Source organism: Rattus rattus, chromosome 4, assembly GCF_011064425.1.
Source record: "Rattus rattus isolate New Zealand chromosome 4, Rrattus_CSIRO_v1, whole genome shotgun sequence".
NCBI classification, from domain to species: Eukaryota; Metazoa; Chordata; class Mammalia; order Rodentia; family Muridae; genus Rattus; species Rattus rattus.
In genome coordinates this window covers 161,145,805-161,162,769 of record NC_046157.1, presented here as the reverse complement: position 1 = coordinate 161,162,769, position 16,965 = coordinate 161,145,805, and the positions used below count along the sequence as shown (strand labels likewise).

Sequence of the window (16,965 nt, the reverse complement as noted above, 5' to 3'; positions counted from 1 at the left end):
TTCCCATGAGTCTCTCAGTCTGCTTTCTTATACAGGTCAGGATGAGCTGATGGGGACAGCACATCACACACCACAGTGGACTGGACCCTCCCATATCATTCATTAACCAAGAAAACGCGCCATAGATTGACCTTAAGCCAATCTGATCGGGGCAACTTCTCAGTTTATGTGCCCAGTTCTTAGGGACTCTGTAGGTCGTGTCAAGTTGCCAAAAAACCAACCAGTGAATTCAGGACCACAGGAAACCTCGGAGGCTCGGAACTGTGGTAGAAGAGGGGAGAGACACTTTCCTTGGGGGTCCTTAAGGATCCTACCCCATGACACTCCCAACAGTGCCCTCGTGACTCAGCCCCGTATAACCCATGCTTGTCTGCCTCAGGAAGCTCACCCGAGGCTTGGACGCCTGCCTAGGACTCACCATCACCAGCTCCTTCTGGAAGGACTTCCGGTCCTTGTTGTCAGGGTTGTTGCAATCTTCCTTCAGCTTTTCCAGAACAGACGCCACCCGCTCCGGCTCGCTGTCCAGCTCTGCCCGGCAGAAGAAGGTGAGGGGCAGGTTTCCGTAACCCAGGGCGTCGGCAAAGGCCCGCCAGCTGCTGATGTTCTCCATGAGCAAGGTCCGCACGGAGGCGTAGATGTAGGTGAGGAACTTGCAGGGCCGCAGGATTTGCTCCAGCAGCACCGAGGTGCTCAGCTCGGGCCCTGAGAACAGGCTGGGCCGGGCCTTGCCGACAACCAGCACGTTCTTGGTGTGCACCAGGCCCACCTTGCCCTGATAGTAGCCAATGTACCACTCCTTGGTCCACAGTTGTCCCTTGAGCCGGATGCGCTCCTCGCTGAGCAGGGCCACGACATCGCCCTTCTTGTACTCCAGCAGGTAGTGACTCTTGTTCTGTCGCACCACTGTCTTTAGAAGCTTGCCAAACTTGAGACTAGACACGGGGCGGTCCTGAAACGTCGGGTACTTGGTAGTGACAACAAATGGGGACAAGATGATCTTCCCAACCTCATTCTTCTTAAGAAACCTCCTCTGCCCGGATGGCTTAATGGCGCTTTTAGGGGGTGGCTGTGGAGTCTGGACACAAAACTGTGTGAGGATGGCGTCCTGATCGTCCTTGACCTGCACCCGCAGCGTGAAGTCGGACAGCTCGTTGGGGTTCTGGGAGATGACGGAGAAGATCAGACGGCTGACCCTGCCCAGCCTCATCTGGAACCCTCTGACCACCTTGGCTTGCTCGTTGGCCTTGACGTCATAGTTGGTCATATTGGAGAACATACACACCCTGAGATCCTGAGGCCTGGACAGGATGAACTGGTGTTTGCCCCACAGCTGCAGGGCCACGGGGGCAGGACTGGGAGCCTGCCGGGTAACCTCAGTGACCAGGAGGGTCTTAGGGGCGCAATCATGTCCAAAAATGGTCACCACCGTCTTGAAGGATGGGTGGATGTGTTTGGGGCCGTAGAGACCCACGGTGACCCTCTTGTGGATGAAATCCCACACGGTGGAAGGGTAGAGAATGTTGGAGCCCTGGGCGACGATGGCCAGGTACATGCAGGGTTCCAGGTTGTCCAGCTGCACCTGTATGGTGTCCCCGTAGCTGTAGGCGAGGGGGATGGGTGCATAAGGGCCCTCCTTTGAGTCGCTTCTCAGGCACTGCAGGACCACTGTGCTTTTGCTAAAGATGTCGCCCTTCACCTCGGCGGAGACCTTCATCTCCAAGATGATGAAGGTACTCACCTCTAAGTTGCTCAGTTTCACCTCCACCACGGGGCTTATGCTGGTGGACCTGTCACTGTTGAGGTCCAGCGGAGGGTCCAGCAAGGCCTTCATGGAAATCTGCTGTGTCTCCCCAGGAGCGACGTGGCCCTCTGGCACGTGGATACTGATGTTGGTGTCAGGAAGCTGCACAGAGCCCCCAGAACTATCAAGCTTGCACACGATATTTGTCTCCACTGCTTGGGTCTGGCCCCAACCTGGGCTTTGGCCGAGCAGGTCCAAGTCATGGCAGGAACGGGCCAGCTTCCGGTGATTCAGCCAGGCGGTTCGGAAGTCTTCTCGGCTTTGAAACTGTTCTGGGGCGGGTGACTTCAAGCCTGTGAAGAAGCTGGATGTTGGGGGAGCATCTGATTTGGCTTGCAGGACGGAGAGTTCCGAAAGGCTGTAGGAGCGCTTGCTTCTGAAGAAGGGGTTGTCTCGCTTGACAGGCTGCTCCAAGTGGATTCCATTGGTGGCTGGGAGCTCGTCGAAGATGTTGCCGGTGCTGTTGGTGGTCGCTGAGCTGGATTCAGTGAAGGAAGATGTGCCGGTGTCAAACAGGAGCAAATCCACAGTACTCTTGGGGTTTAGTTCATCCATACTGGGCTGTGCGTTCCCATTCAGAAAGGGGTTTGTTCGGACTCCATTCCAGAAGGGGTTGTTACTATAGGGTCTGCCAGACTGTTTCTGGTCATCTGTCCAGCCCCCTAGGAGATCTAGCTCCTTGGCAACTTCATCAGGGCTGTCCGGGAGATTGTCAATCATGCCACTGTCACTCAAGGTAGAATTCCGGTAGTTCAATGGCTGCACGTAGGAGGATGGGATGTAGCCCATCTCAGTGGTGTTGTGAGCGTACCACCACTCCCCACCAGACGTGTCCAAGACGTAGAGGTGGTCGCCCTTGGAGAACTTCAGGGTGGTGAAGTTGTTTGGGCAATAGTCTTTGATCGCAATCACTTCCTTTGCGTTCCCGAAAGGCGTGGGGTTGTCTACTAGCAAGGCACTGGGGGAAGGCACTGCGTAAAACATAAAGAGACAGAGGGTGAGGTCGGGCACACCGGTGTGGGAGACGCTTCCAGACTGGGGGGGTCAGGTAGGTGGGACCAGCTAGAAACAGACGGTGCCATGATGCAGTCACCAACCCGGCCAGGAAAACAACAGAAACCAGCCACGGTGAGGAGCCACTCAACCCCTTCCGAGCCAACCTTCCAATTGAAGTAGAGGACCGGGAAGAATGTCCCTCGGCCACCTTGGAAAGACAGACTACATGACAGGTGGTGGACATGTCCCCTTGTTCTGAACATCTCATTTTGATGTTACCTAATTTCTGGCCAGGACTATCGTTATGATGAAAGAGAGGACAGATGTGAAATGCTGGACAACACTGAGGCTCTGGGCTAGGCAGCAGCGTGCTGCACGTACAGACCGGGAACGAGGAAGTGAAGATCACCAAATCCTTGTCTTTTTTGGTATGGAAGACAGAAGAGGAGCAGGGCAAGTCCTCGACAACTAGGACTAACTCCGTTTCAAAGCGCCACCCATCCCTCACTGACTACGTGACAGTGATTTTGAGTTTGTTTGGAGTCTGTCCCCAACCCGCCTCCCCAGACAGGGTTTCTCTGTGTCTTGGAACTAGCTCTGTAGACCAGGTTAGCACCTTACTCAGGGATCCACCTGCCTCTGCCTCCCGAGTGCTGGGATTAAAGGCGTGCACCACCACCGCCTGGGCACACTTTTGATTTTTTTTTAAATGACTATTTAAAGCCTGGGGCCCCCGGCTCTTTGACAATCAGAAGTCTAGCCATGCATCGTATTACTACCCAATAACTACTTTTACTTAAACACAGCCTAAGAAACCATCACTTTAGAAACAACCCAGGGTAATTCATGGTTCTTTGCCAACTGTGCTTGTGATTACCACAGGCAACACCTGGAACAGACAAAGTAAGTCATCTTCTGGGGATGCGTACTTGGAAAAATAATGAATGTGTTCACCTCCCACGTGTGCCAGGCCCAGGGGAGATGCTTATTCAGGGGACAGAGAGAATGGTTTCTGACGGAAACAGACAGGGGAATATCCCCCAAGGCAAGCCCTCTGCCAGGGCCTTATTTAGTCTATAGACATATGGTCTCCTTAGCTAACAGAGAGAAACATTCTTTCCTTTTAAAATGATATTAAGTTGTTTGTCTATACACACATGCACATGGTGAGGGTGCGGGAAACCAAGGGTAACTTCCAGGACTAGATTCTCTCCTCCCACTGTGGGATCCAGGAATTATCTCACATAGTCAGGCTTAAGCAACAAGCACTCTTATCCACTAAACCATCTTGTTAGCGCAAAGAAAATATTTTCTAAAACCTACTGTGTATCTAGAAACAAGCAAAAGGACAAAATTCTCAGCTAAACCAACTTAACAGCTGCTCGATACAGGATGAAGTCTGAGGCCACTGGGGTTTCATCTGTCGCACTGGCTGCCCAGACACCACTTCCTGCCAGGTTCCTTTTCCTTCGAAAGGGGACACAACAAATCAGATTCTGTCTCCTTGGTCAAGCTGGGGAAGCAGTAAGGAATCTCTTTGCTGGTAGGATTGCACCCGGCTTACCTGGGCCCTGGAACCTTCCCTCTCACTTTTAGAAGGACACAAAGCCTACACCAGTTCCCTGCTGCTGCTGCCTCACCAGACCTTAGTTGAATCGCTCTTTTGGTGCCATGTAACCATGGGAGCCCCATCTTTCTCAGTAGGCTGTGGTGAGGCCTGACGGTGCTCACCCTGAAGTTGGGAGTCATACATAAGCCATTTGAAATCCATTCACTCCCTTCTAATTTCATTTTTTTTCTCCTTACTAGGGTAAGGGGGAAATTTCTCCTTTACCCTCAAAGTTCCATGGAATAAACAGGGCAAGTTTAAATCGAAGAGAAGATAAAAACGTTCACTAGTGTGCAAAAAGAGGAGTCAAGGAATTCTCTCCTTTCTAAAGGGAAAGGGTGGGGTGGACAGGGAGGCAGAAACTTTTAAGGAAAATAGTGCATGACTTTTAGGGAAAACCATGTGCTTGGAAACACTGCCATAGTCTCCAACAAGGTCGATCCAAGTCTGTCCAAGTGTGTGAGTTTAGCAATGGGAACCACGGAAGGAAGGAAGCAATTTTCCTGGGTCTGGACTCCTTGAAGAAGGAATCTCTCCCTTTATCTACACTCCCCCCACCCCCGGCCCCGTTCCGTCACCACAATCACCACACTGCAGACTTGATGAGATTTAGGAATCTCACAACAGCGCCTGGAGTCCTTGAGAAGGTATGGAGCGGCCGGTGCAGAGTCCCAGGAGGCACCCTCCTTTGCCTCAGGCAAATGTAACCCCAGACATGGGACTCACACGGATGGGCTACTGCACACTTAACTCTTACCTTCCTGTCCTGTCACCCTTTCCTACGACTCCTCATACATCAAACCTGCCTAGAAACTTTCAAATTTAGCCTCGAATTTGGGGGTCTTCACTTCTCCCTAAAGGTTCCCATGTCTTGCTAGCATACTTGAAGATTGTCTGTATGTGTTACACTTATCAATCTCTTTGTTAAAGAGACCATGTCTGAAAGGGCGGAAGTCTTCGTCTCTCAGAAGGTTGTAAGCGCCACAGGAGCCTGGCGCACAGTAGGTGGGCAGGGAACACCCATGAGCCGACAGTCACATAGTAGGACCAGAATGTTTGAATCATGGTGCTGGTAGACAAGCAAGTCAGAATTCCCCTGACTCTGGGCCCTTCTGCCACAAGTCACAACAGTGACAAACTACATTAGTTCCCTTTACCGAGTGTGACAAAATACTCAGCCAAGGCAATGACATGGAGGAAGGCTTTGTTTTGGCTCTTGGTTTGAGAGCACCATGGCAGAGAATGCACGGTTAGCCTTGTGAGGCAGCTGGTCTGCAATCAGGAAGCAGGGAGCGATGAATGCTGGTGCTCAGCGGGCTTCCCCATTTTCTCCTTTTTTTAAATCTAGCCCAGGGGATGGTGCTGCCCACATTTAGGCTAGGTCGTCAGCCTAATTAACCCGACCTAACTCAGTCTGGGAACTCCCTTACTGGCTAAATTGTCTCGTAGGTGATTTTCAATTCTGTCAAGCTGAACCGTCACACAAATCCTGCCACTGAAAGGAGGAAACAAAGGCCCCCAAAGGACAGAGCAGCTTCCTCTCTGGAGTGTGCTAATGTGAACACTGCAGGTAGCAGTCAAGGGCATGAGAACCCGAGGGAAGTCACACTTAGCTCTTACCTTCCTGTCTATGGGAGCCCAGTCTACAAGAAGATGCAAAATCACAACGTCTTTAAGCTTTAGAACCTCAGCCCAAGGGAACTGATGACTGATAACCCTGGAAGGACGGCCAAGCAGGGAGATGCAGCTGGATGAGAAGGAAAGCCAGGCCCTAGCAAGACCCCATCTCCTAACTTGGCTCTGTCATTTCTCCTTGAGGCGTGGGGCAGGGCTCCTCTGGAATAAGCGTCTTAATTTCTCACATCTGACTAAGATCAGAGACTTGGGAAGGCTAGGTGGAGTCATAGGCCTTCCTCCTGGCTCTGAGCTCTCCCTGACCATCTGGGAGGAATTCTTTCTTGATGAGTTCTTTCTTTGATATGTCAAGAGGGGGCAGAGACAGGGGGGCTGGTCACACTGTGCTTCTGAGGCCTTCATCCTCGGCCCCAAGAGACTCTGCAGGACAAGTGGGAAAAGGGAAATGACTTGGGCAGGATTAGAGGCCACCGAAGTGCTTCTCTCCCACATCTGCGGCCCATTGTGCCCTCTAGTGACAGGATACGCAATTTCTTCCCTGATGCATATACTAGAAATAAAAGACAAAACAAAACAAACAAACAAACAAAAAACTCCATAGATAAAAATTAAATAGTACACAGCTCCCTCCAAAGTTCTTTCCTGTTGTGTTCTCTTCGAGTAATTAATTCTCTTACAGCAATATTTTTGAAATTAAAAAGAGAGAAGGGCCAAGGCACTAAAGCATGCTTGCACACAGTCTGAAACACATCAACACAAATTATCATCTTAGCTTTACCAGGCTGAAGCATAAGAACGGGTTTGACTTAAAATTCTGAGCACTCTCCCTCTAGGACACAGGAAAATACATTTCATTCAGAGATCTGGCTCTCCCGTCCCTTGGAGAACGACCACGGTGGACTGTGTCCTCAGTTCTCTTCTGGAGGACATACATGCATCACGTCCATCAAATGCTGACAACACCTGGGAACAAGAGGACCTGGGGACAGAGATTTTACTCCTCCAAATCGTCTTGGAATCCCATCTTAATGGGATGTGGGGAGTACAGCCTAGATCAGTCGTTTTCTAGTGCAAAATACCTCCCTGGGTGTTTGCAACTTTGGGGTTTTCTATGCCCTGGCCTAAGTGCTTATGTAGGTAAAACATGAAGGTGGACAGAAGACTCTGTCTGCAGGTGCTGTGGCAAGAGCTGCGTGCCTTTTGATGTAGGCACCAGGTAAGCACCAGGTGGGAGAAGCTGTCATCAAGGCCTAAGGACCTCCGGGGCAGACTGAAGCTCTTCAGTCCTGAGTGACCTCAGATTCTCAAATGCTCTCCCTGCAGCTCGCCGGCTCTGCACACTTGGTCAAGGCTGTTTGCTTTTGGGTCACTGCTGTTATTTTTCAAATACTCAGCTCTCTCCTCTAGGTTTTGAGCACAAGCCAGGCATGCATGCTTCACTCACCTTTTTCTATCCCCCTGCCCCTAAAGCTTAAAGTAAGAACACACTGCCCATCACCTGACTGCCAAAAACCAAAAAAACAAAACAAACAAAAAAAACCCCAAAAAACCCCAACAACAAAAAAACAACCCACAAAACCCCAAATGTTCCATTATTTATAGCAACTCCCACTAACTCTGTTGCTATAACACCTTCCAGCTCGTTCTCCTTCTTTCAAAGAACACTTGCGGGCGGCCCTCCATACTGCTCGCCTAAGCCAGGGCAGGGGAGCAGGGAACTGGTGCAAAAGGCTCGGGGGCCGTGGCTTCAGTCCAGGATCACACAGTTCTGAGTTTGCCAAGGGAGAAGGAACAGAGATAAAGTTCTGAGTGTTCAGTGTGAGAAAGAAGACAAGGAGTGACTTCAGAGTGAGCAGTCGATGCTATCTGGTCCCCTTCAAGGAGGGTGTGTGTGTGTGTGTGTGTGTGTGTGTGTGTGTGTGTGTGTGTGTGTGTGTGTACACGTATGGCATCAGCAATGAACTGCCGTTGCGGTAAGAAGGCTGACCACAGTGACTCAGGGACCCTGATGCTACCAATGCATCGCAAGGCACAAGTCACTGGATGTGGTCCAGCAAGGTCAAAGCAGAGTTTCAGGAATCAAATGACATCCTGGGTGGGATCCATGCGTATAGCTGAAAGGTTCGCCCAACAGCCCAATTCTGTAAGCTCACCAGCCTAGTGCACTCTATCATAGGTTCCAGGTTCAGGAGGACACCCTGTCTCAACCACCAAGGTGGGTGGCATCTGAGTGACATCTGGCCTCCAAGTGAACCTGCGTCCACGTGTCTCCTAACCCACGTGTTTCCTGCACACATAAGTTAGTAAGTGCGTGCATGTGTACACACAACCTTCTCCCTTCTCCCGGAGATAGATGGCACCGTTTCAGGAAGGACTAGCAGGAGAGTTAGATTGTAAACCTAAGAGTCAGTGTGCCCCTCGGGCAGGGGTTGGTTGGAGCTTACCTTTGACATCATTAAAGCTTGTCTCCGAGAAGCCCTCGCTCAGGTCGATCAGAGTCCCCTCCGACTTGCACCGAGGGAGGCCACTGGAGTTGGCTGCCCGGATGCGCTGGGCTGCCATGGCGAACCTCTTGGGTGGGTGAGGTACTATGGTCTCATGTCTCCTCCCCTAGTTCCAGCACGGACGGCAGCTGCTGTCTCATACAGTCACGCTACACGGCGGGCTCCACTTGGCAGTGTGCTTCTTCCTGAAGGGAGAGGAGAAATAATTTCCTCTGAACAAGCGAAGCATAGCTTCCAGGGTAATCCTACGGGAGGAGGGTGTCCTCCTCCTTCCAGACCATTCCGGTGAAGACAGGCCCAATTCATTGCTCTGGCCAGGGAGCAGAAGCAGCAAGCTGCCCAGATCCCGTGCCCACTGGGCGCGCACAGACGCTCTTCCTAGGGCACAATGGGGTCTGTGAACTGTGTCCCAGCACCTGGATGGCCATTCAATGCAGTCAAAGAGGACAGCCACCGACTGTGTGGTACACTGCCACTTCCAGAACTCAGGAAGAAAACAGTCCTTGTCTGTCTAGAGTGGCGGGTCCTATTGGAGGAGTAGCCGTGGGAGGCTTGGCACAAACAACAGAGAGCCGGTGACACCATTTGCTCTTGAAGCCTTGCCATGGTGGCTTGGGAGGGAGGGTGGAGGGGGATGGGATGAGGTGCTGCTCCCTGCCTTTGTGTACCCCTAGTCTCCACTGGACCTAAACAGACATCATAAACCCAGTCTTTGAGGGGTACCAAATAGCTAATTCATGTGACACTAGGCACACTATTTAACTGCCATTCCTAAGCAGGTGACGGGCATAACTGTGAGCACGGTTTGTTCGGAGTGGGATGAGGTAGACCAGGCTTTAAGTGTTGGTAGCGGGATGTTACTTGGCTTGGAGCAGACCCTAAACCAGGACTGACAGACAAGAAAGAGCAACAAGAGCTGATTTCAATGTGTGAATTTTGCAGGTTCTCTGTCAGAAACCAACCCATACTGTCTCAGCCGGTCACTATCATCCCCAAACAGTGGAGCTCTCAACCCTCCATCTAGAACACGGCTGGAAATGGGGCCTCTGACACAGGGGTGGCATCCTCACAGAGCTCTCTCTCTCTACGACACAGTGAGCTCACAGCCCCAGGCACTACACTCCCCCCCCCCTCAAAAGACCAATGCAGAGAAGGAACAGGCTCTGCACCCACCTCCTGCTGACAACAGTGCACAACCTGACTCCTAGCCATCCCAGTGTTTGTGCTCCTCGCCTGGCGTTAAAACCTCGTTAACTATGCTTGCAATGTTTTAAAGGGATGTGCACGACGGAAATGCTATAGAACGTGAAGCAAGGTCTCAATGAACACCAATTACGACGACAGAGCATCAGAGGCCAGCCTCAGTTCCAGTGACCAGTGGGCAGAGATCCAAGAAAGGCTTCCAGCTTCTCGCCCACCTTAAGACTCCAGTAGATCACTGCTCGCAAGCTCTCTATGCCAAAGACTCGCTGTCATTTACGGACACTGGGAAAATCAGGGTGGAGGAAACAGGCCGGAGAAACGTCACTTTGGGAATGGGCGAGAGTCTGTACATTATCTGAGCTTGCCGGTGTTCTAGCTGCACAGTGCCAAGTATCCCGAGACTCTAAAGGCTGGTGTCTGAGGAGAGGCAGCAGACTGTGCAGTCAATATAGAAGGGAAGGTGAGGTTAGGAGGTGTCTGCTGGCTGTGACAGCTCATGACATGCTTGTCCTGATGATGCTGGTGGAGCTCAGAGCTGCTCTGAGGACCCCGTGTGAAAGGGATATGTTTTGGCACTTCATCTGCTCTAGGGACACAGGTATTTACTACCTGTGCCTGCCTGTGTCTAACAAGTCCTTCCATCAGAAATGAATTGGTCACCTCCGCCATCCCTCCCCTCTTACTCCCTTAAAGAGGTGTGTGTGTGTGTGTGTGTGTGTGTGTGTGTGTGTGTGTGTGTGTGTGTCTTACAGACTGTCCCAGTCCAGGCCGCAAGACTGATTTTTTAGAGGGTTAAAGAACCAGAGTCCAGACAGCACAAAAGGGGGTCATTAAAGCTTCAAGGCAACCTCCTGGCTTTAGAACCCTATGGGCAGAATCTTGCCTTGGCTCCCATGCAAACAGCCAGGGATGTGCTGGGCCGTAGGAGAAGGATTCAGAGAAGCCCTGTTCAAGGGCCCCTGAGCCTGGTCTGGAACAGGGCTGGGCCCTGGAGTGCTTAGCCAAGTGAGTGGGGACCAGGGCTGGATGGGCCAGCTCATCTTTCCCTGAGGACTTTTAAAAGCCACTGAAGGTGTGGGGGCTTGAATGAGAAATGTCTCTCATAGGCCCCAGTATTTGGTCACCAGTTGGTGGCCCTATTTGGGGAGTTTTCAGTAGTGCAGCTTTGCTGGAGGAAGTGTGTCTGTCATCAAGGGTTTTTTTTTTTTTTTTTTTGAGATTAAAAGGTCCATGCTGTACCCAGTCCACCCTCTGCCTTTGTGTTTGTGGTTCAGTGTGTGAGCCCTCAGCTTCCTGCACCTTCTACTACACTTGCTGTCATGCCTGCCTGCCTGCCACGATGAACTCTTATCCCTCTGGAACCGTATGTCAAAATAAATCCTCTCTTCCATAAGTTACTTTAGGTCATGGTGCTTTATCATAACCACAGGCAAGAAACTAACACTCCTGGCTGGGAACTGTCTTGCGATGTAGTTGAGAGAAACGCCTTGGGAATGGTTACTTCCGGTCTAGGAAGGCGGAACGCTGTTGGCCAGGTGCAGGGGTAGAACACAGCACCGAAGGCTCAGCTGGATAGCCTCGCCTCTCTCAAAGTCTAGAACAGAAGGCCACGGCACACAGAGGTACTGGGAGATTCCTGAGTGGGCAGCTTTATCAGGGCAGGACGGGGTGGACACCGTACGTCGAGTCTGCAAGGCTAAGACTCTGCAGTTTCTCCACAAACACCGGGAAGGACTCAGAGGTCAGTGGAAAACACAAGTGATCGATACAGAAAAATAGCCCGGGGCTCTCTCATGACCGTCCAAGCACTTGGGAGCCAGAAGCAGGCAGGTCTCTGAGTTTGAGGCCAGCTTTGTCTACAGAGCAAGTTCCAGGACAGTCTGAGCTAAACAGAGGAACCCTGCCTTGAATAACTGTGAGAGAGAGAGAGAGAGAGAGAGAGAGAGAGAGAGAGAGAGAGAGAGAGAGAGAGAGCGAGCGAGCGCACACGCAGGCCAGGTGTAGCAGATCACACCTTTAATCCCAGTACCAGGGAGGCAGGCAGATCTCTGAGTTAGAGAGGCCTCAGGAGTGGACACAGAGTTGTAAGAAGATGAATCATAGTTGTCTCTTACGGGAGGAACATAGCTAGTGCCCTGAGTCAGGGGATGGACAAAAGGGATGTCAGCAGAGACCAGTAGGATATATATATAAAAAAAATCCTGACACCTTCAGAGGAGACATTCGAGGGACAAACAGGTTTCCACCTATGGATCTGCCACCAGATGGAGAAGCCAAGCTCCTAAGTGTGACCACCAGTACCCTGACATGCCTTGTGTTTAAACTGGCCCCAGCGCTCACTCAGGCACAGCTGGGTACACACACACACACTCACACACACACACACACACACACACACACACACACACACACACACACACACACACACCCCCTAACCCTACTTGTCTCCTGGTGAAAAAACCCTCAAGGATGAAAGATTTTTCCCCTCCAGTGACGGTCGGCCCTTGAGTTGGACCCTGGTACTCTCAATACCACACTGAGTGCAAACAGGGACACTAACTGCCCCATCCTTTCAGGACATTTTCTTGAAGGAAAGAGACAGGACAGTTAGTCCCTCTGCACTTGCCTCCCTCCTCTCTCCTCAGAATACAATCCAGGCAGTTGGAACGTAAAGCCCCTTGACCAACTCCATCGCTTTGTGCCCTGCATACAAAGAGTGTGGCAGCTACCAGCACTTGGAGTTGCCTTGCTCTCTGTGACATCACCCACAAGACCCTTGGGCTGCTCACTGTCCTGGCCTGACCTCTAACAGAGCTGACAAGACCTGGGGACCAACCCTCAGCCTCTCACTCACCTTGCAGAAACAACTGACCCCAGGAGGCCTTGGGACAGCCTCAAGGCTGGCGAGAGGGCCAGGTGGCCCTGTAGACAAGGAATAGTTCCTTAGAAGCTCTGGCTCTCGCTGCCTGGCTGGCCTCTTCTTCCATAGCCTCACAGTGGTGCTGGGGGCTTCTTGATTCTCCCACCATCTGTCCTTGTGGGAACCTTGTTTTCTCCCAGGTTAGGCCATCTTGTTCCCTCAAATCTCTAGGGATTATTCCCGGTTTCTAAGGAAGCAAGTCAGCGGCCCAGCCAGGACTGCTGCGCCCTTGTGGCTTAGTTTCACCTTCATCTCCAGCTCTGTGGAGCTGCACACCCCTCCTGACTACATTTGGACCTGCTGTGTCTCCGGCCTGCCTAGTAGCTGCCCTTGCACTCTCCATTCAGTGCCCAAGTGAAACCCAGGACGGCTTACCTGGGCTTCCAGGAAGCCTGGCTTCTCTGCACCCTCCCTCCTGACTCCACCCCCTTCCCCCGGGGCTCTGCAAGTTCTAGGTGACTCATGGGCGCTAGCCTTCATCAGACAAACTCAGTCAACCAGTGTCCCCAGGGCTCTCATCCAAGTTATTACCGAGTTCCTCACTGTTTATCACTCTCTGGGTCCTTCAAGGCTCAAGTGGCTGGCCAGACTCCCATTCGACACCCACCAATCTTAAATACAGGACCGCACAGGTGTATAGGGTTTCCTGGGTCTAAATCCAATTGAAAGCTTCACACCTTCCCCTAGCTTTTACTAGCTACTGGCTGCTCCACCCAACCAGCCAACCAGCCAGAGGGCCCCCTATGCTCCTCAGTCTCTCTCTCAGTCTCTCTCTCTCTCTCTCTCTCTCTCTCTCTCTCTCTCTCTCTCTCTCTCTCTCTCTCTCTCTCACACACACACACACACACACACACTTCTACTGTCAGAGAGTAACCTACGCCTGACCCTTCCCAGCACCAGCACACCACCTCAGTTCAGCTCAATTACAGTAATTGGCTCCCTCTCACCAGGCTGCCTGCATCCTGCAGTCCACACCTCAATCAGCAGTCAGAGGCTGCCAGGTCTCTCCACCCACCCTTCTCTGCTCGCAGGAGTGCTTACAGCACCTCCAGGCCCTCCCTGCAATGCCCAATGTCTCTTGGGTCAGTTTCCTATAGGTCTTGCCAAAATTCACTTCCCACAACAGGACCCCAGTACATGCTGTTTCGGAGGCCTGAAAGGTTTCTCCCCAGGCAATCACTAGACTCACCCACCTACCCATCCATCCCTTCATCCACACACTCACTCACTCATGTATAGCATCTGACCGGTAGAAAGAGGAACACCTTCACCCCACACTCTTCCTGTACTTCCTTAGCAAGATGCCCCTAGAACGTGAGCTCGCCCAGTCTCTGTTCCTGTGTGCTGTGCAGGCTCAAAGTCAGGAATTCCTACTATACCACGATGAGCTGAACTTGGGAAACCCACCCTGCTGATTCTCCCCCAAAACACTGACAGAGTATCTCAGAAGTATCCAGACATCCAGGCCAAGCCAAAGAAGACAGCCATATTTCTCCAAGAGGATGCCTCCGTGTCTCAGTCTCCAGCCATCCCTTCTCCAGGGTAGGCTGCCTATTCTTTAGTCTCTCTCAGGACACTGACAGGGGCAGGCAATAAAAACTCCACTCCGACGTTCCAGATGGTGCTTGGGAAGGCAAGCATCCCTCTGTGGGTCCAGAAGGCTGCTGTGGGTCTTACTCCTCTGACTACTGAGCTTTCCCGTTCTGGGTGTCAGGGCTGACTTGTTTAGAGACAAGACCCCGGGGGTTAGGAGGCTGGCGAGCACTCTACACAGACAGAACTGCTGACAGATCCTGCTGGCTGCCTCAGGCGCTCCACACCCTCCCTGCTGCTGCCAGCTTGCTCTCTCTGCACCCCCAGTCACGGGATCTGCATGTGGTGGCCTTTCTGCCAACACCCTGGCTCCAGGAACAATGAAACTACCCAATCCAGGAAAGGCACCAAGATGGGTGTGTCTTGGGTTAGCAGGACTGTGTGTGACTTGGGCCGAAACCCGGAGTCTGAGAGGAAGAGCCAAGTTCTGGCGGAGAGCAGGGCATGAACGTTAGCCTCCCCCGCCAATTCCGGTTGTATTAACATGACTCACCTTTTACATCTACTTGCAGTCTGTGGAGTACCGGGCTGATTTCAACAGATTTCTTCCAGTAAACAACAATAAAAGTGTAAGTTTTGACCTGCCCTGTGATTCACACCCCCAGCCTCTGCACAAAAAACGTAGTATTTGTCCCCTTTCTGGCTCCCTAAGAAATGGCTGTACAGAAGCAACTTGGCTTCCTAGGAGTCACTCTGAGACGAGAAGACTTCCACAGCCTTAATACTTCAGCACCTGATCTCACAGGGATGGCAAAGCCACGGGAATTTGCCTCTAACCCTCTACCAGACTGGTGTGAGCACTATCCCATGTGGGGACAGCATGGCTCCAAGTCAGGGCTTGCCTAGAGAAGCGGGTGAGGAGAGCATGCTCAGAAGCCTCCTCCTGAAGGGGTCAGCTCAGCCCAGGGGAATGGGAACCCTGCCCACAGCTAGGCAGACAGCCTCTCTGTTCCCTCCAGCCACCTGTAGATAAAGCACAATGCTGCCCTATGGCTTCCAAAGGGGGCCCGAGGACTAGACCCCCATGCTGGCTCCTGTGTGGAGTGTTTCAGGAACACGTGAGACCAGAAAGCAGGCAGCAGTGGTTTGGAGCTGCAGGAAGCCTGTGCTCTGCCACTGAGGGAGTCGGGGACAATGTGAGGCGTGAATGCCTAAAGACTTTGTCTCAGACTCTAAAGATGGGATGCCCTTTTCATGTCCACTGCCACCATGGCATAAAGTCACAGAAGTCACAGCTGAGGCTCCATGTCCCACAGGGAAAGGCAGTAACCTGTCCGCTTTCACGAACCATCCCTACAATGTATAGGACCTACCAGTGGCTTAAAGGGGAGCCCAAGGGCCAGAGACATTGCTACCTTGCAACAATGGTGACCAAGCAGGCTAGAGTGGGCTGGGTCAGTAACAAAGTTCAATGAACTGAGTTGGGAGAGCACAGGGTTGTGGTGGAAATCAAGAGAGTTCTCTGGTCTACACTGTTCATGCCATAGTAGACAAAGCAACCCCTGTGCCCCATGCTGCTGAGAACCTCAGAGTCTGGAGGGCCAGCCAATGAGAGTGCAGCAATGCCTGTCTCCTAGGACCTCAGAGCTACTCATCACAACCACGTCTGTGGTCTGTTCTGCTGAGCCATGTGGGAAACCACGCCAGTGTGTGGTGTAGCTGACGGCAGACGGGGCATGAGGAAGATCTTGTGACCAGCCCAGACAGCACACACACTTCCAAGCTCTGATCTCCATTCAGTGACCCCGAAGAAAAGGCCCAATTATCTCTCAAGTGTGGTCACAGGGTCGAGAAATAGAGAAGTCCATTCATCTAACTGGAGTCTAGACTTCATCTGACATGTTACTCAAGACTGGACGTCAGCTCTCTTGAGAAGTCACTGATTTCCATACTGGAAAACAAACAAAAGGCTAACACCAACCAACCAACCAACCAACCAACCAACCAACCAACCAACCAACCACAGCTACATGCCATGACAATGTGCATTTACAATCAAAGAATTGAGGCAGGATTCCAAGTTCAAGGTTAACCTGGGCTACATAGTGAGACCCTGTCTCAAAACACAAAGTTCAGACACCCCACCACACATGTATAATTAGATAATGCTCTTTAAATAGATCCATCCACTTGGGCTAGAGAAGAGGTTCAGTTGTTAAGCGTTCTTGCTGCTCTTGCAGAGGACCTAGGGCTGGGTCCCCACATCTGAGTTGAATGGCCCACAAGCACCTGTAATGCTGGTGTCAGCCTGTAGCAGTTTCTTCAGGTCTTTGCAGGCAACCATACAATGTGGCATTCACATACAGACCATACCCATAAATCAATATAAATATAAAAATAAAACAATCCACTTGGCAGTTAGCTTTGTTTTAAAGATGCTTTTTTTAAGTCTACCCAGGCAGGATTGAAAACATCCTTCCCACTCATCACAGGATTCTTATGAGATGGTCTTAGGTTATTACTCTGGGAAGCTTTAGAATAGCCACTCTGCTCACTTCACAAGTGAGGGAGAGTCCAGGCATGGCCACACTGGAAGGGGTATCCCTGAGGCTAAGGGGGAGGCTACCAGAACCCAAGCAGATCCATGGCAGCCGGCGACAGTCCTTGCAAAAAGCCAGGCTAGGGGGCCCAGCTGTGCCCATCAAATAGAGCATAAGAAAAAAACAACATTCGCCACACTGCCCAGTGCCTGACAGCATGTGGA

General features: G+C 51.7%; 1 protein-coding gene across 1 annotated transcript in view; it reads right to left on the bottom strand.

The window, feature by feature from the left end:
* The window catches only part of Sh3bp4 (SH3 domain binding protein 4), a 79,603-nt gene that overhangs the window by 8,712 nt on the left and 53,926 nt on the right, over window positions 1-16,965 (bottom strand). Inside the window, exons 3-4 of the mRNA XM_032901590.1 lie at window positions 8,486-8,730; window positions 419-2,772 (exon numbers count right to left, since the gene is read on the bottom strand). Coding sequence (XP_032757481.1) covers window positions 419-2,772; window positions 8,486-8,603 — 2,472 coding nt within the window. The 5' untranslated portion in view covers window positions 8,604-8,730. The remainder of the gene's footprint in view (window positions 1-418; window positions 2,773-8,485; window positions 8,731-16,965) is intronic.